Genomic DNA, 25928 nt, shown 5'->3' on the forward strand with positions numbered 1-25928 from the left:
ACACTGAAATACAATTATAAAATATGAGAAGAAGCTTATTTTGAAAACGTACATGGGCCCGCCAGAGGGAATTATCCCTGTGGAGGGTTGTACATAAAATCAAAGGAAGTGAAATACAGATAAACGTTACCGTGTGGTGAAAATGTTTGGTGATTATAGAATATCTCATAGCAGGCAATAACAGGACCAAAATACTTAAAAGTAAAAGAAAGGTGTTTGAGTTTTAAAAAATAATTAAATGAAATGGCATACACGCAATTTCAAATTTGTTATAGAGACTAGAGCCACTGATGGTTGTTAATCGTTTCCATAGCGACTGCTGGAGTCTTTCTTCTCAGTTGTTTATCAAGTTTCTGCTGTTTGAACGATATTGGTGAATCACAGCGTCTTGCTTCACAGTGACCCGTGTTGTTTTCAGTTCTAACAAATTCAGGTAAGACTACTATACCCTTATTTATAATTTTAATCCAAAGGCTCACTATATTAAAATTTTTAATGGCAGCTAGAGGTTCAGGCGTATGGCCGCTAGGTTCTATGAATTTTTGCTGGAAAATTTTAATTTACGTCGTGTGGTTGCCTTAGAATATTTTGCTTTTGGTGTAGACCTTGCCTAAATATTTGGTAATTTAGGCCCATCTTAGCCTAACTTCATAAATAGAATAGCCAAGCATTTAGCTGCATAGCCGCTCGTAGCCTAGTTTAGCATAAATATCCACAAACCTTATAAGCCTAGACTAGGGCCTGGATGTTGTTAATGATTACACATATAAGGTAATACTTACCGTACATGAACTAATTTTAGGCAGAATATTAGATTAGACCTCTTTAATTTAGTCTACCTTGGTAGACTAGGCTATGCTTTTGTTGTTTGCAGGCAAGTAAGATCTCATTATAGGCGTGAGCTCAGGTGAAGGAATATTTGTGTTTATGTTAGAGGCTAATCCTATCCAAAGTGTTTTAAGGCGTAGATCCTGGGTTAAGCTAGGTGATTTTTGGTAATGGTCTCCGAGTTAATTTCTTGCCAACATTGTTGCACAGCACTAGCCTTATGGTCAATTTATGTTGATCAGTGTCAGAACACAAAACATAAAAACACTTGTATTTTGAGAGATTAAACCAAGAGAGCTAAGAAACTTCCAAAATATGTACATATGTTATAATTGGTTATCAATTTAGCAGTTTCCCTTTATCCCACATATAGAATATCATGGTCTTTTGGTAGGCCAGAGTTTATAAACTGCCACAGATAAGGGATAAAATATTAAAAACTTTAAGAATGAAGCATGTAAAGAATATGTATTTTTTAGCTACTTTCGGATTATGAAGGGTGCTAGGTAATAGTGCAGAATAGGCCTAGTTGCATTCTTCTCTGTTGTTACGTACAGTGTTACACTGTAGGTCCATGAGTCAAAAGCCCCCGCATTAGCCAGGTAAGGGGACAGTGCTCCAGGTTAAGGTTGGGTTAAGATGTATACTTAAGCCATTCTTTATTATAAAGAAAGTGAAAGCCACTGCTAAGCTGGTTTTTTTTATATAAATTTTTATAAAAACAAAAGCAATCAAATTATGTGTTCCTCTATGAATTCAAAGTATCGCCTATTATGTAGGAGTAAATCCTTAGTATGAGTTGGGATTGGTTGTTTTGGTACTACTGTAGGGGGACAAACTGAATGGTGATACTCACTTGCTGAATTGGGAAAGATTTAGCAAGGTTAAAAAGATCTATAGGACCACAGTGTGGATCCTACGGTTTTTGAATAATTTTAGGAGTTCAACCAGTATGAAGTAACTTGGTTGTTGTAGCATAAAACTTAGGCTACCATTAGGTTAGTAAATTTCAAACTGTTTAGACTATATGGTCACTTTACAATTTGAAATGCTATACTTTTTCTGAACAAGACTGTACTTTTCCGCAAGTTGTGGTACGGTTTTATGTATTTTTTCTAAATTTACGTAAAGTGGAACTGCATATTATGTAGAAGAAGGATATTATGTTTTAGTTGTGTTCGTACTTAGTTGTGAAAAGCATTGTGTTTGGTGTTTCATGTATTTAATTTTAAGTATACATGTAATATTGCTCAAGTACCAGTCATAGGTTATTTGTTGGCTCAGTTGTTAGTTGAACGTTTGGTGTTGGTCAAATACTGTCGTGAGAGGCAGTCTCTTTACAGCTCCAGTGCACTGTAGCTGCACCTAGGAAGGACTCAGAGAGAATTCAGCCATAGCTGTTGGTGCCTTCAAATCCACTTAAGTATTCCTCTTCATCCTAAAGTTCATTTAGGGAGATTTCCTTTAGGAGATATGCATATCTAAATGTAAGGAGAATTTCTTGTAGTGTGCTTTGGATGAGGGTTACGAAGTAGAGATTTTGCACACACTAATCCCAATCTCAGTTCAGGCTAAGAATATCGAATGTGCCATTTCAACTAACAGCAAGTTTGTACCATTATGTCTTGGATAATATACACAATGCAATATGGTTTTGATCGTGACTTAGAATAATATAGTTGAGTAACCTGGGTGTCGTAACATAAAACTTAGGGTAAGATTAGGTTAGTACATTTCAAACTGTTTAGGCCATATGATCACTTTGCGATTTGAAATGCTATACTTATTCTGAATGAGTTTGAATAAATTGATGCCGTGACCAGGATCACAGTGATTGGTTGTTATAGCAGTGATCTGTATAGTTTGTGTTTATGAAATTTTAAGGATTGTTGTGTTACTTGGCAACAATGATAAAAATGTGACTGGTTGATGGTGGCGGCCATTTTAGAATTAGTCACGTGTTAGCCTAGCTTGAAATGGAAAAGTAGTAGGATTAACTTGGCCAATCATCACCTGGACTAACTGAAGCCTGATCTGTGATAATAACTCAATGGGAATTTTAACCTTCTTTTCTATTTTGAGAGTATTGTTTTTTGGGTAAAATGGCTACAGCCTATCCAGACGTATTCCTCATGGAGCGGAAGGTTGCTGTGGTAGGACATTCTCATGTAAAACATCAGGGTCAGTGTGTGATAACTTACTACTAGTGACAAGATTGATAGCATTTGCCCTGGATATCATTATCCTGTACATTGGAGGAAATGATATTGATGTAAATGATGACGATCCAGAATTGTTAAGCAAAGTTAAAAAGAAGATTTTAGGGCTAGTAGAGAGATTGGAAGGTATTAATAATTGTAAGGTTTTGGTGGGTAGTCTAGAGATTCATTACGCTCCTAGAAACATCCCTAGGGATAGATATCGAACATGAAAAAATCTACTAAACCGATTATTGAAAGGACACCAAAAATAACTTATATTTTCAATCAGCTTGTAGAAAGAGGCCTTGCCGGTGATAGAGTGCATTTCCAATATGGTAGTTATAAGATGCTGGTGAGTCACTTATGTGAAGCTGCAGATGTCTACGCTTTCAGTCACAATTGGTAAATTACCAGGTTGTGCTCATTCCAACCCAGGTTAGGTTAGGTTAGGCGAATGATAGTTGACACATTTCCACTTTGTAAATTGTTTATTTTTCCTTCATCATTGTAAATTGTAAGGTAATGAAGAGAGGAAATATCAATATAAGATTATTTTTTTTTGAAGTTTATGATAAGTTTTCAGATACTTAAGTGAAATTTAATTGGAAATGAAGCCCTATGTTGTACATTGTATATATGTATGTGTGTAGTCAAGGGCACATATACAGTATATAAAATAACCGGTAGTGATCTACCATTGATTAATTTGGAGAGGTGTGGCCAACTGCTAAATGTTATATTTGCTATTGCGGTATATATATATTTTGGAGCTACATGTTCATCCTTTCTGCTGAATGCAACAATTAAGAAACACCTATCTATGATAGAAGGTGATGTAGAAAAGATAAAAAGAGGATTATATATAGATAACTTGCAGTTCAGTATATAGATAACCTGCAGTTCAGCAATGATGATGATGAAATGGTAAATTTTTTCTTTGAAGCAAATAAGATATTTGTGCAGGCACGTTTGTATCTGAAGGAATGACTTGTTGCAAACTATTGCTAGAGCATACGGGATTAGTGCCAGAGAACAACTCATAAGGTCTTAGGTCTGAACTGGAACAAAGAGAAAGATACCTTGACACTACATCCTTCTAAGATCAATAAGTCCAGCCAGACTAAGAGGGAAGTGTTAAGAACTGTTGCACAGATTTACAGTTCATTGGGAGTACTTCTGCCTGTTACTATTAGGGCAAGGGTATGCCTGCAGAATTTTTGGAAGCAACAACTGGATTGGGATGAACAACTCCCAGACCCATCACAGAAACAGTTGGTTGAGTTATCCGAAGACTAGGGAAAAATGTTGTGATATTTTCTTTCCTAGGAATACTAGCCTAGGAGAGGGGAACTCCTTACACGTATTCCACAATGCCAATGAGTTAACATATGATTGTGTAGCCTATAGAGTTAGGAACGAAAACTGTTATTTAATGGTGGCAAAGGCAAGAGTAACACCCATTAAAGAATTAACTGTTCCAAACCTTGAGTTGATGGCATTGCTGCTAGCAGCAAGAATGGCCAAATTTATTAAAGAATCCTTTGAGAAGGATGAGTTTGTTGAACTGTTCGTTTGGTCGGACATTAAAGTCGCCCTAAGTTGGCTAGTATCGAAAAGTTTACTCCCTGTATTTGTGAAAAATAGAGTACAGGAAGTAAACTTGAATTCCAGAAGCAGTCTTGTCCTATGTACCTACAGATGATAATCCCAGTGACTGGTTGATACGTGGGAAAAGGGCAGAAATGATCTTGGATAGTTCTTTCTGGTGGGAGGGACCCCTTGGTTAAGAAATACCTCTTGGCCAATAGATGGGTCATGGCTTGGTGGATCACTTGTGCAGGGTAGGGAAGAGAACATTTTGGTCATTACTGTAGGGGACAGCTTGAATGGTGATTACTCACTTGCTGAATTGGGAAAGATTCAGCAAGGTTTAAAAGGTCTATAGGACCACAGCGTAGATCCTACGATTTTTGAATAATTTTAGGAGTTCTACCAATATGAAGAAACATGGTGAACTGACCTTGGAAGAACTCCAAGTGGCAAGGGATAAAACTATTGCCCTCATGCAAAAGGAATTTTTCCAAGAGGAATACGAGAGTTTGATGAAGGGGGTGAGAAAACCAAAAATAGTTCTCATACATTAGTTGAATCTTTACCTGGACAACGGGGTAATAAGGGGAGGCTGTGTAGGTCCAATATAGTTCCTCCATTACCTGAGTTCAGGGTGCAATGTAAGCAACCTTTTAATAATACAGGCGTGGACTACACTGGCACATTATGGGTTAAGGGAAAGGGATGGGAACCCTGAGAAGGCTTATGTCATCTTATTTATGTGCCTGATAACCAGAGGCATGCATGTGGAACTAGTTGATAACCAGTTCTGTGACTCGTTCCTCATGAGTTTTAGAAAGTACTGCAGTAGAAGAGGTTTCCCAACATTCGACAACACCGCCATGTTTGTACCGGCATTAGAATATTTTGAAACCATGTTGGAGAATCCCAGGCTAATGGAACATCCATTAGTTATAAAGTGTAACTGGAAGTTCATTCCAGCAAGAGCATTGTGGTTTGATGCTATATGGGAAAGGCTGATAGAACTTCTAAAGTCATGCCTAAAAAAGATCGTAGGCCAAGTCATGCCTAAAAAAGATCGTAGGCCAAGCCTTACTCAGCTTTGAAGAATTGACCTGTACACTGGTAGAACTAGAAGGAATTATCAGTGATAGACCATTAAGTTACACACCCTGGGATTTAAATCATTTGGAAGTTTTAAACCATAACCATTTGAGTTTTGGAGGAAAGCTTAAATCCTTCCCAAGAGAAGTATTCAATTTGGAAGAGGTCTCTGGTGATCCTACCTATGGAGGGAGAGAGTTCACCAAGAAAAGATTTCAGTATGTATCCCAGTTGTGAGACAACCTGTGGAAAAGATGGGAGAGGGATATCTATCAACATTAAGAGAGTCCCATTGAGTAGGAATGATGCATGGCTCTTGGCTCAGGATAAGGGAAGTAGTCCTCACTCATGACGAGGGGCCACGGAGCAAGTGGAAGTTGAGCCAAGGGATCAAGATACATATGGGGCAGGACAAGGTCCCAAGAGTGGCTACTCTAAGAACAGCCCATAGCCAGCTCTTAAGACCTGTAATTAAGTCATACCCCTTAGAGCTGTGGCAGGAGATGAGGGAAATTAATCCTGCTACAGAAGACATTCAGTCAAGCACCCGCCCGAGCAGAACTGCTCAAATAGCTGCAGAAGCCAGAAAGGCATTGATATGAACAGGACTATTGTAAGTAATGTAGGCATAAGTTTTTGTTACAGGGGCGCATGTCGAAACTTTGACAAGGGAGATTACTTTTCCGCAAGTTGTGGTATAGTTTTGTGTATTCTTTGTAAATTTACTTAAAGCGGAAATGGGTATTATGTAGGAGAAGGATATTGTTTTTTGTTGTTCGTATTTAGTTGTGAAAAGCATTGTGTTTGGCTGTTTCGTGTATTTAATTGTAAGTATGCGTGTAATAATGCTTCAGTACCGGCCATCGGTCGTTTTTTGGTTCGGTTGTTAGTAGAACATTTGGTTTGGCAGTCCCTTTACAGCTCCATTGCAGTGTAGCTGTATCTAGGAAGGACTCAGGAAATTCAGCCATAGTTGTCAGTGCCTTCAAATCCACTGAAGTATTCCTTTTCATCTTAAAGTTCATTTAGGGAGATTTCCTTTAGGAGATATGCTTATTGAAATGTAAGGAGAATTTCTTGGAGTGTGCTTTGGATGAGGGTTATGAAGTAGAGATTGTGCTCACGCCAATCCCAATCTCAGTTCAGGCTAAGAATATCGAATGTGCCATTTGAACTAACAGTAAGTTTGTACCATTTAAGTCTTGGATAATATACACAGTGCAATATGGTTTTGATTGTGAGTTAGAATAATATAATTGAAGTAACCTGGGTGTTGTAGCATAAAACTTAGGCTACGATTAGCTTAGTTCATTTCAAACCGTTTAGGCTATATGATCACTTTGCGATTTGAAATGCTATACTTATTCTGAACTATTGGAATACCATGGTTGGGTTAAGGTGTCTTGCTGTGCACTTGCAGACTGTCAAGTTGAAAATACTGTAACTTTTTGTATTTTATGTATGGTGTTTGTTTTACATGTTCTACTTGGGTTTAAGCAAGGAGATGAACAATGAAAAGTGTGAAGGACATAATGGTTTGTTTGGTTGTGTTATGTCTTAGTTGTTAGTTAAAGTACTGTAGTTTTGGTGTTCTGCAGTGATAGGTTGTTAGTTAAAGTACTGTAGTTTTGGTGTTCTGCAGTGGTAGGTCCTGCAGGGAGTGTATTGGCTGCTCTCATTCACAGGTGAATCTTTTCAACTCCTTTCTCCAGGGCTGCCCCCACTCTTCTTCAGTTCATTCTCCTCGTACTTACTGAGGGGGAACATGTGTTTGAGGATAGGCAACCAACCTGCACTCTTCTACACTACAAACCCAGGTGCATGTGCTGAGCTCTCCTCAGGTGAGACTGTGCCACAAGTTTGTGGTTCACCCCAGTCTACCCCTGCATCAATGGTTGCTTATGGGATTTCAGCTTCATGGAGTATCTGCAGATGCCTTCTGTCAGTACTCAAGGAAGCCCATTGTTCTCTGCCTTTATTGAACCACTTAGCTACAGCTAGTTCTCATTCTGTGGTGGAGAAAATAAGACTTATAGATTGAGTAAGCAGAAGACGCACAGCTGCACCTTGGCTTCCAACTCGCCTCCTCATTAAGCTTGTCCTCCTGTAAGAAGAGGTTTAGGACATCCCCTCACAAGAAGTCACTCCAGACTACATGTGAGTACCTGCCCTTTCCAAGGGTTGCTGGCCTTGTTTGCTCACCTTTAGGTGAGATTCTACCTTAAGCAGGATTGACACTGGGATTCCTGAGACAGAAAACCGCACCCTCTTTTTTTTTTTTTTTTTAACCAAACAAGGGCAGGAAGCTGATAAAGAGATACTGTACACACAAGAAGTCATTCCAGGCTACATGTGAGCACCTTCCCTTCTTAAGGGTTGCTGGCCTTGTTTGCTCACCTTTAGGTGAGAATCTGCCTTAAGGAGAATTGACACGGGGATTCCTGAGACTCAAAACCGCACCCTCTTTATTTTTTATCACTAAACAAGGCCAGGAAGCTGATAAAGAGGTACTGTACACAGTGGCCAAGTACAGTATGTTGGCACATTACAGAAATTTCTTAGTCCTTTACTCTTTACTATACAGTAGTTTCAGCACAAAAGCTTCAGTGAGTGTGGGTCTTTACATAACACTGTAGTTTACTAATGCACACCATTAGACAAAGCATGACTCGTGGAGAGAACCAGTCTCCTAGAGAAAGTTTGCCTGTTAGGGAAAGTTGAAGACAATCAAGATTCTAATGGACATTTATTCACTCCTGATAGGCAGTCTAAAATATTAAAAAGAGAGTTAGAGAGAACTATAATCACAAAAATGCCTTGGAGGATGATCATCCCATCTGGGCTAGAGTTCTTGAAGTGAGGAATGTTGTCCCATCCCTAGCTTATTAGAGGAAGTTTCAGTTGCTCAGTTAATGGCAGTTGTCTAGGGCTGACAGACCACATTTACCTCATCTTTCATTAGGTGTCCAAGTTCTTGGACACCTTAGGATCTGTGAGGGCTGCCCAACAGGGTGTGCGGTCATCCAAGTCCCTCTTCAGCAGAAAAGTATCTCGCTTTGGTACTCGGAGGGCATAAGGCTGGATGTGAATAGTTTAGTGACTGGCTTCTCTCTCTCTCTCTCTCTCTCTCTCTCTCTCTCTCTCTCTCTCTCTTCTGCTCTCTCTCTCTGCTGTTCTCCTTCTTTCATTTTGCTGTGTGTGTGTGTGGGGGTGGGGGTGGGGGAGGGCCGTACTAGGCCTCGGCGGGCGTGGTGTTCTGTTTCTTATTCCTTCACCAGAATAAATAACTACTCTAATTCTCCAAAAGTGTGCTTTGAAGTTATCATATGTAGTTATGTAGTTTTGTTCTACTCATCCATTAGGTTTCAATACTTGGAAGAATTAGGCGGTTAGGAAGTATAATGAAGAATAAAGTAACTTCCCCATGATCCTTCGAGATTAAAGTTATTGAAATACTGATATATATATTCAATTTAATGAGATGCCGTAGCAATAAACATAGCATTATTGACCAGGAAATTTCAGACTTGGGATGCCAGTACAATATCGACGATTTTCTGTAGGGAAAGACTAATAATTCAGGAGATACTTTACCGAATATCACTCAAGGAATTGCATTTATAGAAAATGGGCGTGGAAAGGGGTGCAGGTCATGGGGGGTGTAACAGGAGGTAGTGGAGTCTCCCGAGGGCCGAGTCTAGCCTACCAGTTATCTCTTAACCTGCCATGTGGAAGTGAGTGGCTCTCTTCCTATCTGTTTATTTCGTCACTGACGACCGTTTGGAAAACTTGTGCGCATTTGACTGAAGGTTTTCAACGTGAGGTTCAAAGGTTTATTTTCCCGTTTAGCGAAACTATTTGTTGTGTTGATGTTTATAGAAAATTTTCCGTGATGTGAAGAAAAGTTGTAAGAAAAATTTCTGATTGGATTTTGATTTTCATTAGGTATCTGTGATAATTAACACAGATACCTAATGGGCAATTGCCGTTAATATGAGCTTCATCTTGATACCTCCAAAATTGATGTTTTATTTTTAGCGTTTGATTCATAATTACTGCCCATATCGTCTCCTGATTTTCCACGAGAAATGAATTTGCTCGTTAAATTTTTAGGTAAAGTGAATGCAGAGGAATTCTTCCATTTCAGTTTGGAAAATAGCAAAGATATAAAAATTCCATACTAGCATATACTATCACGTTTTAAAAGAGTAATGTTTAGAGTCATTATTCGCTATTCAACATTCTCCTAAGCATTGTGTCAAATGTAACAACAGGTGTTATGATAAGCTTTTTTATAAGGGCTTTGAGATACAGTGAACCCGACCACCTTGACGATAAGATCATTTTTGTTTGTGATTTTTTATATAAAAATTGGGTTTGCCACAACTTTGTAAAAGTTTTCTCCAAAGCAGAACCCGTATTTTATAATGATGCAAGGAATTTTGATTCATAAATAAAATGGAAATTCCCTCTACCATTAAAAAGACGTTTCTGGAACATAATTAAGTAATAATTACGACAAGTATGAGAGAGAGAGAGAGAGAGAGAGAGAGAGAGAGAGAGAGAGAGAGAGAGAAAACTGGCAAAAAAAATGTTCCATCTCTCCAAAAGTTACATTCTTGTTTCCTCCATAATTAACTTTTAGGTAAAATTTCTGCAGAATTCCACACTTGACATTTTGTCTAACCCTGCTAACCAGCAAACAGGCCGAGACAATAAGACAAACGTACAAATCGAACTAAAAACATATCTTCTTTGTCCAAGGTAATAATAATAATAATAATAATAATAATAATAAACATAGGGAACATTTGTTTATATTCTGTTTTGGTTTTCAAAACACAATATTAGAATTTTTTCTTAAAAATTACTTCATTTCAGTTTTCTCAAAACAAGTTCCCGTCGATGAAATTGTCGACTCCTCTAGATGTGGACGTTCATTTAGATTTATTTTTTAATGTTATGTTGTCATGGTTCGGAAGAAAAAATGCAAATATTCCTTAATCAGAAAATTACAAAAAATGTCATGGTTCGGAAGAAAAAATGCAAATATTCCTTAATCAGAAAATTACAAAAAAAGAGCAGGATCTGAGATATGGAGTGTATCATTGTATTCTTACGGTTCAGTCTTAAGTGTTTGGAATAAAAAGATTCTTTCTAGGCACTTGCATAGATATCTTAAAAAAGAGTTATCGATGAAAGACTTCCAGCAATCGTACACAAGTTTTTTGCAATGATAAAATCAAAATCTCTAGATAAGGAAGAAAATGGATATCATGGATTTTCGACTGAAGAAATTCCTATCCTTGGATGAGGAAGGGAAAAATGACTGTGAGGAAATTATCAGTGTATGCACCCCGAACCTCACTAATGCTACCTTTGGGGAGCGTTTATCAATTGCATGCGATTTATGTGAACGAGAACAGGAAGTCCTGCGTTTGTGGAGCAGCGAAATATGTGATTCTCCGCCAAGCCATGGCTTTGATGTTACCGTTTACTTCATGTACTTATTAATCTTGGTCATTGCCATCACCGGAAACTGCATCATCGTGTATGTGGTCGGGTCATCCATCAAAATGAGAACGGTTACTAACTACTTCATCGCAAACTTGGCAGTGGGAGACCTGTGTATGGCTATATTCTGCTTGCCTTTCTCCTTCCTCAGTACCCTCATCCTCAAGTACTGGCCTTTCGGAAGCCATCTTTGCGTAACCGTCAACTATCTGCAAGCAGTGTCTGTATTTGTGTCTGCTTTTACATTGGTAGCTATCAGTCTGGATCGATATCTAGCCATTATCTACCCTCTGCGACCTCGGATGACCCGCTTCCAAGCCAAGGTCATCATCAGCGGCGTGTGGGTGTTTTCCCTCCTAACGACCCTCCCGATAGTCATCTACTCCAAGCTGATGACTCCGGGCGTGAATTTCTACCGCTACTTCGGAAGGGAAGTCTGCACGGAGGACTGGAGTTCGAATCCTTCGTCAGGCGCGGCCTACAGCGTGGCCCTCATGGTCTTACAGTACTTCCTGCCCCTGGCGGTACTGATCTTCACGTATTCGAGGATTGCTGCCGTCGTCTGGGGCAAGACGCATCTGGGAGAAACGCCTGCTAGGATGAACAGAATTGCCAGGAGTAAGAAAAAGGTAAGACACTCATTTTATAGCCTTTCTGAACTTGAATGACATGAAATCTTGGAACTATTACTTAATAATATCCAGTTATTCTAGAGAAAATCAAAATCAGTTTCGGCTGTCAGGTATGTGGAAATACAGGTTGTTTCGCATAGGCTAGTCCAATCATATTTGGGGCTGTTTGAACGACCAGGGAATCAGTGAAAGTGTAGTCCTGTCGAAAATATTAAAGAATAAAAGTTATCGAGCATATATGAAAAAGTCGGAGTATGCGGGTCTGTAACAATTGACCAGCGTTTTAGGGGTACAGATTTTTTGTGGTAGGGTTCTTTTTTGTTAGTCACCCCCAAAATGGTTGTTGCACTAACAAGCCCAGTACGATATTTCCAATAGATTTCATTAAGAATATACCGCTCAATTTACTCGAAGGATTGTACCTTATTTCAAGGCTAGGATTTAAACAAAAATTTGTAAAAAGTAATGATGAAAATGAAAATACTAAAAATGTTATAGAATTTATATTATTATGCGGTTAAATTATGTTAGGTTTCATAGAGGAAATATTTCTGCACGTCTACATACAGTCCTAATGGCAATAAAACTAAGAGACTTATGCAATTATATAATTACAAAAATTAGGCAAACTTACATACAGTACGAAAAGGAGACACTTCATGTGTAAATAATAATGATAACATTAACAATGATGATGATATTAATACATCCTCTCAAGCAAGCACTCTGTCTGTAAATTCTTTTGAAATACATTAATACGTATCATCATTCCTATGAAAGTAAGGCACACGCAAACTCGCACATACGAGAAAGGGTTCGTTAATGAGACATCAAGGTGCGAGAGAGGGAGGGAGGCAGCTAGCAAGCTGGCTTCTCAGGCGTTCTGTTTACAATACGATCCATTTTCACACCGGCCCACAAGACAAACAGATCCGATCGTGTAAGCCGACTTTTAATGATGGAGATTAAAAGTAAACTTCCTCCTGAATATTTGCGGGACACTCTAATGCGTTCATTTTCTGGCAACTCGAAGGTTATACACAGTTGAATTGGAGCAGAGACCTGTGTGTGTGTATGTGTGCCCTCAGTCGCTGTTAGATATTGGTTTGCTTGCTTTACCGTTGGAATGAAGTAAACAGTTAGCAGTCTGTTTCATTTCATTGCAAATTTTATGTGCATGTCCGAGTGTATTCCAGTAGGGGTTAGGGCCGTCAGTGCACCTCGCGTGGTGCAATGTAGGCATTAATAAAAGTTGTTTAGTGCGTCTCTTCATCCCCAAACTGCAGCCACGTTTTAGCCTTTAACTTTACCTCCGTGCCCACTTCCTTTCTCCCCGTAGGGGGGTTAGTGGCGTGAATGCAAGGAATTACTTAAGGTTCTTTGGAGCATACCTTCGGCCCCTAGCTGTAACCCCCTTCATCCCTTTTACCGCAACTCCATTCATATTCTCTCTCTTCCATCTTATTGTCTGTACCCTCTCTTAACAATCATTTCATAGTGCAACTGCGAGGTTTTCCTCCTGTTACGCCTTTCAAACTTTCTACTCTCAATTTCCGTTTCAGCGTTGAATGACCTCGTAGAGCCCAGTGCTTGGCCTTTAGACAAAATTCTATATTCCATCCCATTCCACTTCCTTTGTTCCCTCTTGTCACTCAACCACTCCAACTTCCTCTTTTCACTGCCTTAAATACTGAATAGCTGAAAGTGCCGCAGTGCTTAGCTTTGTAGCCTAATTTTCATAAATCACATTAAATTTCTAAGTATGTAAGATAAGATACTTCGTCTCGGGACACGCCTTTATCTCGAGAATTAAGGTTCCATATAGTATGTTGCATTAGTTTCCGTTTATTTAAGTGGAAGATGGAGAGAGTTTAATTTATGTCAGCTAGACGACTTTCAAATGCGTTAGATCGCTACCGAAGGCATAGGCTAGATTCTGTTTTTCTTTGCCTGGTTATTTGAAGAATTTGTGACAATGTAACAATTATAGTTTTTTCAGTCTCGAAAATTGAACGTTCTTACAGAATTTTTCGTCTTGAGCTTTAGTAGTCACTGGTTAGCTCTTGTTCTTTAGAAAATTGATCTAGTGATTTACTGATATGAATATCTGGCGACACAGCTCCAATGGTCACGGGAGCTGATTCGTATAAAAAAATACAATATACTTATACGAAACTCCGGTAAAAGCGCACAAACGTAAATACTCATTTTGATTCTTTTGGATGACATTTCCAGCATAAGAATACCTGGAGAAGATTACATAGGGAACAATAAAAAAATTATGATGCCATTTAAATTGTAGCAGCAGGGGAATTGATTAACCATTCAGTGTTAAGGAGAATGTAAATAGGATGAGAACTGTTTATCACAATCTATGCATTTTATCAGTTTTAAATATAGAGCCGTTTCATTCTATCCATGTATTTCAACAGATCAGACCAAGATTAAAATTTCCATTTTTTTTTTTTTTTTTTTCTTCCAGACTATTAAAATGATGGTGACAGTTGTAATGGTCTACACCCTGTGTTGGCTGCCCTTCAACACGTTAATGGTAAGGTTATCGCCTTATTTTGTTGGCCCTACAAACAAAACCCGTAGAGATAGTGCTTTATCATTATTATTCCCAGTTTTAGTAGCTAGCTCAGGCCCTCAGGTAATAGAGTTGATAAGCTCTTGGAAAGGAGACTGAAGAGTAAAGACGGTATTAAAGCTTCCAAGATTTGCAACACAAGTACTTTGCAAACTAATATATTGAGACCTGGGGACAATAATTCCATGCTTTTGAGCACCTAATTGTAACATGGCGTTTCAGAGATATTACGGAAATCTTTACCTAGGAGACCCTGACCTTGATCTTCAGTTTGAATATGTCAAACAGAGATTTGATAGGCCTAAAAAAATCAAAGTAAACATGGTTACCTGATGAGTAACCCCCATGCCCCTATACCTATGTGCGAAATATGTAATATACAAATAACAGTAAAGCATATTTTAAAGGTATGTCCAAAATATAGAATCCAAAGAGACATTTTATTTAGAAGATATTCCTTTAAAGATATACTGTCAGAAAATGAAAAATTTTCACTTTTTAATATTTTAAAATTCCTTAAATTTAATAATTTATACGATAAAATATAAGATTCATGGAATAATTTATAATATATTCCTAATTAACTTAATTAGTTCTTAGATAAACATATGTCGCTAGGTTTAATTAAATTATTAGGGTTTAAATAGCTTGTCTAATCCTTCGGGCCAGTCCTAGGAGAGTTAATATTAACTCAGTGGTCTGGTTAAACTAACGTTAAAAAAAAAAAAAAAAAAAAAAAAAAAAAAAAAAAAGGCACTGGTCTTGTCATACGTTACTGCTTTGCTCCTAAGTAAATGTTCTCGCATTCTTTGTTTTGGTCTAAAGAAAAATTGAGGTAGTCAGGATTTAAACAGAATAGTAGAATCAATCGGTCAATGATGTCTATATCTTTACTCAGTTTATTCCATATATCAGGTTAAAAAGATTGCACACACACCAGTTAGATGGTTTAATTGTATGGAAATCAAAGTAATTAATGGCTTATTATTAAGCATAAGTTTGTTCCATGGCCGACAACGTAATGTCTGTAACTTTATAGTAGAAGATACACACATTTACCAACAGGCCAAAACTATCCTGATTAGAGAAAAATGTTTTTGCAACAGGATACTCAGATAACTAATGATAACTAGCGATATATACAGGCGAAGGGATTCATAAACTGAAGTTGTATATTTAAGAAGGAAGAAGTCTGAGAGTTTACTGTGTAACAAAATTATTCTAGGAAATCTAGATAAGGAAGTACTTTGCAAAATATGGGAATTCCTTTGAGACTTGAAATAACCAAGGTATCATCATGCTATCTTCATAAGGCTTAAAATATCTTTTGGAGCTTGTGTTGTGTATGAATTTCGAAGAATAGTTAATTTATTACGTTTATTCGTACCCTTCTCTAAACAGTAGTCTGAGATTAACCGTGCTTATTGCTTCTCTCAGTATTCAAGAGGAACATTCTTAGTATGTGTCAAAACAGATTTATTTTTTTAATAAGTAAAATGCACATGCCCATATTTCCTTAAGCATCTTGTTTACCAAAATTCGTAAATGTAATTTTCCCCTTAAGCATCAGGTGTCATCAAAATCTGTTACAAGTTCTTATTCTCTTCTTTCAGGTCATCCGTGGTATCCTTGACATAGACAGCTGGCCCCATATGATGTACTTATGGGCCTTTTTCCACTGGTTGGCCATGTCCCACACCTGTTACAACCCGCTGATCCTCTTCTGGATGAACACCAAGTTCCGCCTCGGCTTCTACTGCGTTGCACACAAGCTTCCCTGCTTCAGGAGTCTGGTGGACGACTTCGTTTCCAAGCTCCACGAATCTGAGTCTCTTCGAGTGAATACCTCCAACACCCCAGACGGTTCGTACTCTCCTCAGGTGGACACCTCCCCCAAGGACGACAACATATTTTTCAAGGGCCACAAAACGTCACAGAAAAATAAGAATGTGCCTCCTTACAGCTACAAGAAGAGTTCTAAGGCGTTTGATGAAACGAACCAGTAAATTACTTTGAAGAGGACCTTTGGATTATTTTGGACAGTATTTGTATGTACAGTTAAGATCCAATGTTCTTTTGAATGACTGACGGGTGTAGCGAAATTGAAGGAGTGAGTGCAATTAGTGAGGAAGGAGAGAAGGCAATACGTCAAATTAGAGTTCATATTCTATTTCACATAATGGAAGGCCGGTGTGAAGCTGGGAAAGTGGAGAGAGTAAGTACCTGGTGAATTAAAGTATCAGGTAGCTTCTTAATTGACGATTGTTTACGTAACATTTTAGCTTGAATAAACGCTGCTTTGAAAATGGTAGTAAACGTGAGGATAGGTTTGAGAGGTCTTGATAAACTTTTGTTTAATTGTAGATAAACATCTTGAGAGCGACCATTTACACTTAAAAGTCTGGGATAAACTTTTATGCGGAAATAAGAAACTTCATAATGGACTATTTAATTAAGAACGAAAACGATATCCTATCCAGTTCAGAGTGCAATAGATCAGTTTTGAAACTTTTCTCATAGCTAGCGTTTGAGGCCTTGCGCAGGAAATCTATACTTACTCACTTCTGATTCGAATGCCTAACTTTCAGGATAGAAAATGATGCAGTAAGTTATTGCAAAATTGTCATAATTTTTCTTGGTCCAGTTCAAGAGTAGCTTTAAAAGTTCTCGGTACTAAATTTGTATTTATAAAACCACGGACAGAGTGAAAAAGGAAAAAATTGATGGCTGAATATATTGTTTGTTTTGTGATGCAAAATGTCCACATTTCTTCCTGCTTCTTGCAAGTGTTCTTTCCTGAACAGACTTTTCTTAAGGCAGCATATGCACGATGATATTCTTGTTGCATTATGATTCGTATTTGCGAAATGAAGTTGCTGCCAGGTTTATCCGAGATCTGAATTGTATGAGAAGTGTGGAAGTCAGCGGAGTTTGTCACTTAACTTCACTTAACTTCACTTAACTTCTGCGGATTGAATATTTCTTCGATAAGCTGATCTTGCACAATCTTCTTCTACAGGATTTACTTTGCATAGGTAACTATGTAATTAATGATTTTGAAGTGTTGACTGTAGTTAGTATTGCCTTTAACTCGAAGATTTCTTTTTCACATCATTTGAATAATCTATCACATAACGTAGCAAAAAACAGGTATTGTTAGTAACTCGTAAGGCTTCTTATATCTACAGGCATGTTGGTATTCTTGCCGCATATTTCGCATCTCTGTTCAACAGTTTTTGGAATACTGTTTCCTTGTGTGGTTGTCAGCAGCCCCACTGGATCTTTACCTTTTAGACGAGAATACTTGCAGTGGTGGTGTCTCCTTTTTCCTGTCAGTGGTAAAGAGCCTTGTGACCATTGGAAAGTTATATTAGGTTGTCCTCAATAACTTGAATGTCGACCAGGAACTTCGATTAGGCAGCAGCACGCTTAAAGTTTTCTGTAAAAGAAAACTATTGTGCCGGTTTTGTCTGTCCGCCATCAGATCTCAAAAACCACTGAGGCTAGAGGGCTGGAAATTAGAATGTTGATAATCTACCCTCCAATCATCAAAAATACCAAATAGCAGCCCTCTAGCCTTAGTAGTTTTGATTTGATTTAAGGTTAAAGTCAGCCACGATTGTGCGTCTGGCACCGCTGTAGGTGCCAACAACACAGGCCATCACCTGGCCGTGGCTGAAAGTTTCATGGGCCCCGGTTGAGAGTTTCATAGCATTATACACTGTACAGAAAACTCGATTGCGCCGAGGAAACTTCAGCGCATTTTTTTTTTCTGTCGAGATTCCATGTTGTCACATTGCCCAGCTCTGTAAGTCGTTCATTCCTTTACTTGTCTATCTGAGGCCGTTCTTCAGCGAGTGTTATTGATGCTGATGATTCTTAAGTTGACAAGGAGCTTCATTTATATCTGAAGTGCTCATGTTGTCGTATTTATTGTAACTTGTTCCCTGTATTTTGCGTGTATATATCAAAGTATGTTCATTTATCTTTTATGTATTTTCAAATGTGTTTTATCGGTCTTTCATGTAGGACATTCTTTCCTAAGGTGGATTCTGTTGCAAGTCAATAGTCTGTTAGACTTGTTCTGTATATCAGTGTTTGTGGTTTCGAATGATAATATTAATAGCATTTGTAGACTAGAAACATCGACAGAGGCTGAGCAACCCCACCCCCCTAAACTGGTTCCTTCTCAGAATTCTCATTCTTATCCCTAAAAAGCCAATCACTTGGTAAAAATATCGTTAAATCCACACAGCGTTTAGCATGATCCTGATGATAAACAAACAAACCAACGACCGTATCTTTCTTAAGCCCCTTCCACACGAGGGGCAAATGCACGGGGGGCAGACATTGTTACCAGTTTTGTGGGTGGATGGCGATCACGAGTGTAGATGACATCATAGACGAGGAAACCACGGGCAAACCATCGAAGTGCCCGTGCCCGTTGTTGGGGCACTGGATGGGCGCCTAGCTAGGGACCACGTTGCCTGACACTGCTCTGACTGCACTCTGCTCTCTGCCCGGCATGTGGTCCAAGTCATAGGTTCGCCTGCTTGTGCCTGCTGTCTGCCTTGAACTGTTTGATCTGGTATCACTGTTTAAAAGCGAGAGAATTGCGGGCAAATCTGAGTGCCCGTCGTGTCTTTCCCCTCGTGAGGAAGGGGCATCAGTGGAGGTAATAATGCTGATGATGTATGTGACAATTTCGTTAAGGTTGATTACTTTCCATTTGCAAAGACTATGTAAGTGAATTTCAGACCCTTTGTTTCTTTGAGTATTCCCTTTAATGCCAGCTTTGATGTGTGCAGTTTTTATGATGTCATATTATGTACTTTAATCCATTCAGTGAATAGGGGAATCCATATAATAATCTTAGGTTCTAATGGGATGTCTCTTTCGTACGGTCATGTTCATATGATTTGGCGTTTGATTTTATGTGACCAATCTTCCATGTTTAGGTATAATATATAATTAGCCCACTCATTGCAATTGTGGTATTTCCACCTTTCAGCACTGTTTCGGCAAGATGTTTCATTATCTTAATTATCTTCTGTGGAATAAAGGCGTGCACTGTAAATACATATTTCTATTAGACCTTTACTTTTTATACTATTATCTGTGGAATAAAGGCGTGTACTATGTATACATTTTTATATTAGACCTTTGTTTATTATATTTTTGGAAAAACTTACATGGATCAACCAGTTTGTGGATTGAGTAAGTTGACCAGAAAGGTTTTAGCCAAAGTCGCTTTTCTTCATTTTTTCTCTCAAGAAATGTGTTTTGTCAATGACGAGTTGATTGGATTTAAAAATTTATAAATTAATAAGGGTCTGGATACACATCACGGTTTATTACTGTCAGTTATTCCACCTTTAATGAATTTGAAGCCTATACGGCCAGAGTTATGCTGTGATTATCTCGGCAAAATTAGGAGGAGATTAATGTATACACTCGTGCATGTCTCTCTATCTCTTTGCAGGTTATGTGAAAAAATTATTGATTTCGGTGAAAATGGGGGAACTCGGTTGATTACTCTTAGGTGAAGCCAGATCCTTATGAATAACAAGAATGTTTTTCTTTTTGTTTTTCGACGAACTATTTGCTTTGTGGCACCTTTTTTTTTTGGTTTAGAGACGTTTTTTTTAAGTCTGCTGAATTCTTCTGCTTTTTAACTTAATGCTAATGGGTGATAAGTGGTTTACTAAAAACTGATTATGATAAACAAATAAAATATCACTAATTCCCTCATTTTAATCATTTTCATGTAGACATTTCTATAATTTTCCTTCCTTTCTATCTAGGCCCAGCTGTCTGTTCCTGTCTGCACCCAATTAAACAGAAGCTTCTTTGCTTATCTGTGGATCATTCTTCCTGTCAGTGTTGTTGATGTTCATCCTTCTAAGTTTAAGAGAGAGAGAGAGGGAGCCTGAAATATTACCGTAAAGTCTCAAGCACCATTGCCATGACACTTGTTCTCAACAGCTGCTTTTGCATGTATGTATTTATCTATCTTATGTTGATTTTTATTCATATATATAATATAATATATATATATATACTGTATATATATCATGCTTTTTGTAGTTTTTTCTTTGTTTAGTTATGGGAATTCTTTTAGGTAGAAGCTGGCATAGCAGCACTCATCTTTTTAGCTTATTCCATGTAAAATGTGGCTTGCATTGATTGATAATCATGAACAGTATAAGAGCAACATGAAATCTTCGGTTAAATAATGCAGAATTCGGTTCTAATCATGTTAACATTTTGCACTTTTTAGTTTTCTATAAAAGAAAACTATTGAGATGGCTATTTGTCTGTCCGTCCACACTATTTCTGTCCGCCCTCAGATCTTAAAAACTACTGAGGCTAGAGGGCTGCAAATTGGTATTTTGCTCATCCACCCTTCAATCATCATCAAACATACCAAATTGCAGCCCCCTAGCCTCAGTAGTTTTGATTTGATTTAAGTTATAAGTTAGCCATGATCGCGCGTCTGGCTCCGCTATAGGTGCCAACAACAGATGCCATCACCGGGCCGCGGCTGAGAGTTTCATGGGCCGTGGCTGAGAGTTTCAGCATTATACGCTGTATAGAAAACTCGATTGCGCCGAAGAAACTGCGGTGCATGTTTTATTTAATTTTTATTTTAGTTTTGCAAAAAGAACCGTTAAATAAATTTGATGTTACGTACCGTTTCTCCACAAAAAAAGTAAGTAATCGCATTTTACCTGTAACGTAATCTTCCCATTTGAAGGAGATACCGCAAGACTTAAGGTGAAACTCGACAAATGTAATGTAAAATATCGAACTTAAACAGTGTAAGGAAATAATCAGTGACGAGTAGTGACGTCTTCAGTATAAAAAAACAAACTGATCGCCCTGACGAAGTCGTAATTCCGTTCCCAGAGATTTGTTGTTAAATAGTCGTCACGTCTGTTGCAATAAACAGAACAGATAGGAGCAACAGACGTAGCATTTGTGTGTGTGTGTGTGTGTGTGTGAGAGAGAGAGAGAGAGAGAGAGAGAGAGAGAACACGTATTTTATGATGAAAAGAAGCTTGGTACGTATATAAAATGGAAATTCCCTCTACAAAATAATAAGAAAACTTGTTTCTGGAATATGATAAATTTATGTAAAAATTACAGTAAGTCTCATAGAGAGAGAGAGAGGCGGGGGAGGTGGTTGGTTGGGCGGCCGGGTGGGAAGTAGTTTTCATTTCTAATGGGATTTTTCTTGGGCTGGTTCCAGTGGGAAGGCTTTTAATTTGGCAATCAAGCCTTATTTTAGAAAGGAAGTCTTGGTGAGGATTACTTCTTCAATTAAAGTAATCGAGATATTTCTGACATTTAACAAAAAATTTAGCGACCTTTTGAGATGAGCACTCAGTTTTTGATAGAAGCGATATTGATATTCCTTTATCGGAATCTGTTGTGTTTGAGCGGTGAAGTCGTTACTGTTCCGCCATTATTAATTCAGTATGGTAATGATATTCCCATAAATTCATGCTTTATGGTTTGTGTCTGCCAAGTAACTCTGGTAATACGCTATTATCAGAAGAAACAGAAAATCAAAGATCCTAATATTTTTTCAGCTGTCATCACTGATCGAGCGTGTTTGCAAATCATTTTCGACGAATATACGTTAGTAAAGTGTTTACTTACTCTGATTTGTGTACCTGCCAAGTAATTCTAAGATTACGTTTTAATCAGAAGAAACAGATAATCAAAGATCCTAATATTTTCTTCAGCTGTCATCACTGGTCGAGCGTGCTTTGCAATGATTTCCGATGATTGTACGCTGCCTAAAGTGTTTTCTTAATGGGAAGGAACGCTCGCCAGTGGTTTATGACTTATTGAAAAATATGTAATTGGCCCCACCACTTGACTCGGCTCTGCTCTCCCAGAAGCATTACATCATGGCGAAACTTGTGCTCGAAGAATCCTTAGCTTTCCTGCCTCGTGTGCATCACCTGTTTTGTGAATAAACAAAAACGGTTGTTTACGTAACTCGAGCACACTGCAACGGAATGCATAATCATAACAGTGAAGAGAAAAAGAAAGGAGGCGATAATGGAAGAGATGGAACGTGGAAAGGGACGGAAGAGGTTCGATGGTATTGGTGATGATGATGATGAGGGCAGGGAGTTTGTTTATTTGAGTTGAAAGGTTGATACTTTCGTTTGCTTTGCGACGAGGAAGATATAGTAGCTTGTATTATGTGGTATATCTTATTATTTACAGTTTATGAAAAGTAGCATGTCTTTCATCACTTCAGACTGATATTCAAAACCTGTAAGATGAACCAAGCACTAAATTTTTCCAGTGCCAAATTTTTTTTATGTCGTAATGGCCCGGGTTTCAGTACTCCTCATTCCCCAATCTCTCTCTCTCTCTCTCTCTCTCTTCTTTGAGACTAGAGCAAAGGTCTGAGAACCCCCTCCCCACGCATAGATGAAAAGATTTGTAAATAGAGTACTGACCTCAGACACTAATGAGCTTAACGCTCTGCAGTAATTTTTTCCCCGCTTATCAGCTGTTAGTATTAAGTTTCCAGTCACCTGTATGTTCGTTTGTACTGTCACTTCAAATTATTTTTGTAATTTATACTGCATGGTTCTAACAGTAGCATCCATGCCTAACTTCTGAGTTACCCAGGTTCGACTCCTGGGTGAGGACGAAAGTATGGGCGGACGAAATTATAAGTCCATTATGCCTCCATAATTACTTAGAAAAGGGCATATGGCTAGCAACCTCATCTCATGGGAACTGCTAAAAACCAAAGGTCCAGCAACTCTCTAATTTCTGCCTTCAAAGGATTAACTGCCTTATTACCAAGAAAGAGACTCAAGTGGATTTATTACGCACTTTATAAAGGGAATTCATTTTGTACAAAATTATATAATCTTAAAGAGAAAATTATTTACATATAAGTTTTTCTATCTCAGTCACGTTTTTGAAAACAAGTTCTGGTTTACTTATCTGTACACAAGAATATTTTCCTCTTGAATAACGTATCCATTATTGTTCCACAACAGTTAATGAAATCTCATAAACAACAAACATTAAATTAATTTGATATGAAGGGCATAAACTTCACAAGGGGGTGAACTTCATTACATAGGAGACCATATCCTTGGATTGTCATGTGCTAGTGGGAGTTTAATTTGCATCTTATGATTATAATGCTGCAGCAATTTTAAATTAGAGAAAATTAAAGTAATTAAATGAGGAAAAACTTCGTGTGAATCGGCTAGTTTCAAAACCAATATCATTTGTAAGAGGGTCTCCAACACCAACATCAAATAATGCTATATCACATTTATCTCTGGTTGCTTGCTAGAATGAAAAATTTCCGTGACCATGAAGTCTTAATTTTCATTTAATAACATTTCGTCCTCCACATGAACAATAGTAATACAACACTAATCATACTGGCATGAATAGGTTTTCATCGCGGCTGAAAATCTTAGAAAAACATACAAGCAAAACGGGTTATGTCTGTGCATTGGGTCTTTCGACTCTTAGATTATATTACAAAATTTTACAGAATTATCTTAGAAAATTTGCAGTTATAGTACACGTGCACATATGAGTTAAATATAAATATACATACGTACATTTGTGCATGTAAGTAGGTTTTTTCAATCGATTCACATATTTCATAATACTTCTGGCTCAGCTAAGCACTTGCAGTCACGTGCAATCCAAAATTGCTAATATCTGGGGATGCAGATAAGTTGTAACTATCCCATATTGGAGAAACTGACGCAGAGACATGTAACCAACCGAAGCAGAGACATGCAACCAACCTCGTACTTAAGATGCACTTGTGATTCTGTAAACTACTGACACTTGAATCCTGTCCCTGAGCCTCTTGGACGACTCAGTCTCTTCTGGGTAGAGCCGAACTCTTATTGTACAGGTACCTTCTTTCTTTTGCTTTGCTCTTCTTTTCTGACGCATTTTGGGCTTTTATAAGGAAGATTGCTTCTCGAGGAGTTGGTTTATATTATTGTTCCATTATTGTAAGGGTATTTTTTTAAGTAATGATGATAACGAAGTGCATTGTATCGGGGATGATATATGCACTCATTACGAGACTATTTTCTACACAGCTATCGTTTTGAGAAGAGGGGATTTACGAGCGTTTATGTAATTCGAAATTGATCTTACTTTTTGTAGTCTCCAGATATTGAAAATATGAATTACAGAACTACCATTTCTAGAGCAGTTAATCTACTAATTGACGTACAAACAAACCTAAAATTTCCTCTGATGGTGTCACTTTTTGTCGAAATGGTAGCAAGTGTTCCTAAAAGGAGGTTTTAATATATTTGAGCAAGTACTTTTGTAAACTAATGTTTTGTGTTCTTAGAACGTAAAGCTAACATATTCCAGTTAATTTAATGCAACTTTTGCCTTCTTAGAGAAAGGGTGGGAAACGGATAACTGTAAAGGTTTCATGTGTAACAGCTGAGCCAGAAATGAAATCTCTTTAGAGGTAGTTAGGATGAAATCTGTGAATCTGAGGTACCACATGAAAGATGATTTTGATTCTTTAACGTCATGGAGTCAATCTTCCGAAAATGAATAATAGCAATAGGGTAATTTTTTAGAGTATTGTAAAAAGGGAGCGAATGTTGCTTTTAAAGCAACATTTTGAAATGGCAGTGAAACCACTGACATTGGGTAATCGATGTGATACCTTGAGCGAAATCATGAACAACTGTAGCTTATCTATAAGCCAATGCACTTTGGCTGCTCGAAACACTTAGAAAAATATATATATATATAAAGTAAAACAATAATTTTTATTTATAGTAAGACCTTAAGTAATTATATCACGATCTGAAGAAACCGTCAGTGAGTTTGCGTCAAACACCGAACGGCCTGACGACCGTAATGTTTCGATCTTGTCATTTCTGTACAGCTCCTCTTCCGCTATGCCACCTCGCAGATGAAGAAGGTCTCGAAGGAACAGGGGCTGTCGTTCCACTTGAGACCTTTCCCGTCTCTGTTCCACAGTTCGAGACAGTGCTCCTGTTCGCCGTTTTCGTACCTGTCGGGAGATGATAATTATGAGGCAATTAATAGCAGTTTCTTAGCGTCATTGCCTTAAGGATATTAACCATAAACAGGAGGAGACTCAGTACCTCAGACTGGAAGGTTGTCCGGTTAGAGAGAGAGAGAGAGAGAGTAAAGTCATAAGAAAAAAGCTTGTCGAATAGACTCGCAGGAAATTTATCATCAGATTTTGTCTTTATAATATGGAAAACGGTGAGAAATTATTTTTCAAAACATATATACCAAACCTCCGACAAAATGAGCAAGGTAAAATGATACAAAACGTGGAGAAGCCACATTGTGACAGAGAGGAAGAGAATCAAGAGAAGAGATGAGATCCAGTTCACTGGTTAAATGAAGGGCTAAGGGCTATAGATTAAATTACACTGAAGAGTGACACTGAACGTGATGTTTTAAAAC

The 25928-nt window shown here is 38.0% G+C and overlaps 2 protein-coding genes and 1 long non-coding RNA gene across 8 annotated transcripts in view; 2 read left to right on the top strand and 1 right to left on the bottom strand.

The window, feature by feature from the left end:
• Nucleotides 1–79: 79 nt before the first annotated feature.
• The window catches only part of LOC136853486 (uncharacterized), a 95860-nt gene continuing 70011 nt past the window's right edge, over nt 80–25928 (top strand). For both annotated transcript variants that reach the window (XR_010857477.1, XR_010857476.1), the window contains exons 1-2: nt 80–433; nt 20246–20438. This is a non-coding gene — a long non-coding RNA (uncharacterized lncRNA). The remainder of the gene's footprint in view (nt 434–20245; nt 20439–25928) is intronic.
• Nucleotides 9097–19582, top strand: LOC136853482 (RYamide receptor-like). 2 transcript variants are annotated; one of them, XM_067129092.1, is made up of 4 exons: nt 9097–9523; nt 10867–11848; nt 14334–14402; nt 16055–19582. In XM_067129092.1, the coding sequence occupies exons 2-4, from the start codon at nt 10973–10975 to the stop codon at nt 16445–16447; spliced, it is 1338 nt and encodes a 445-aa protein (XP_066985193.1). In that variant the 5' UTR covers nt 9097–9523; nt 10867–10972; the 3' UTR covers nt 16448–19582. The 2 variants fall into 2 exon arrangements, with proteins under 2 accessions (XP_066985193.1, XP_066985194.1); XM_067129093.1 differs by having other exon boundaries at nt 9413–9439; nt 10856–11848.
• The window catches only part of tfc (triforce), a 29585-nt gene continuing 26950 nt past the window's right edge, over nt 23294–25928 (bottom strand). For all 4 annotated transcript variants that reach the window (XM_067129103.1, XM_067129101.1, XM_067129100.1 and 1 more), the window contains one exon: nt 23294–25503. In XM_067129103.1, coding sequence (XP_066985204.1) covers nt 25386–25503 — 118 coding nt within the window. In that variant the 3' untranslated portion in view covers nt 23294–25385. The remainder of the gene's footprint in view (nt 25504–25928) is intronic.

This window comes from Macrobrachium rosenbergii, chromosome 27 (genome assembly GCF_040412425.1).
Source record: "Macrobrachium rosenbergii isolate ZJJX-2024 chromosome 27, ASM4041242v1, whole genome shotgun sequence".
NCBI classification, from domain to species: Eukaryota; Metazoa; Arthropoda; class Malacostraca; order Decapoda; family Palaemonidae; genus Macrobrachium; species Macrobrachium rosenbergii.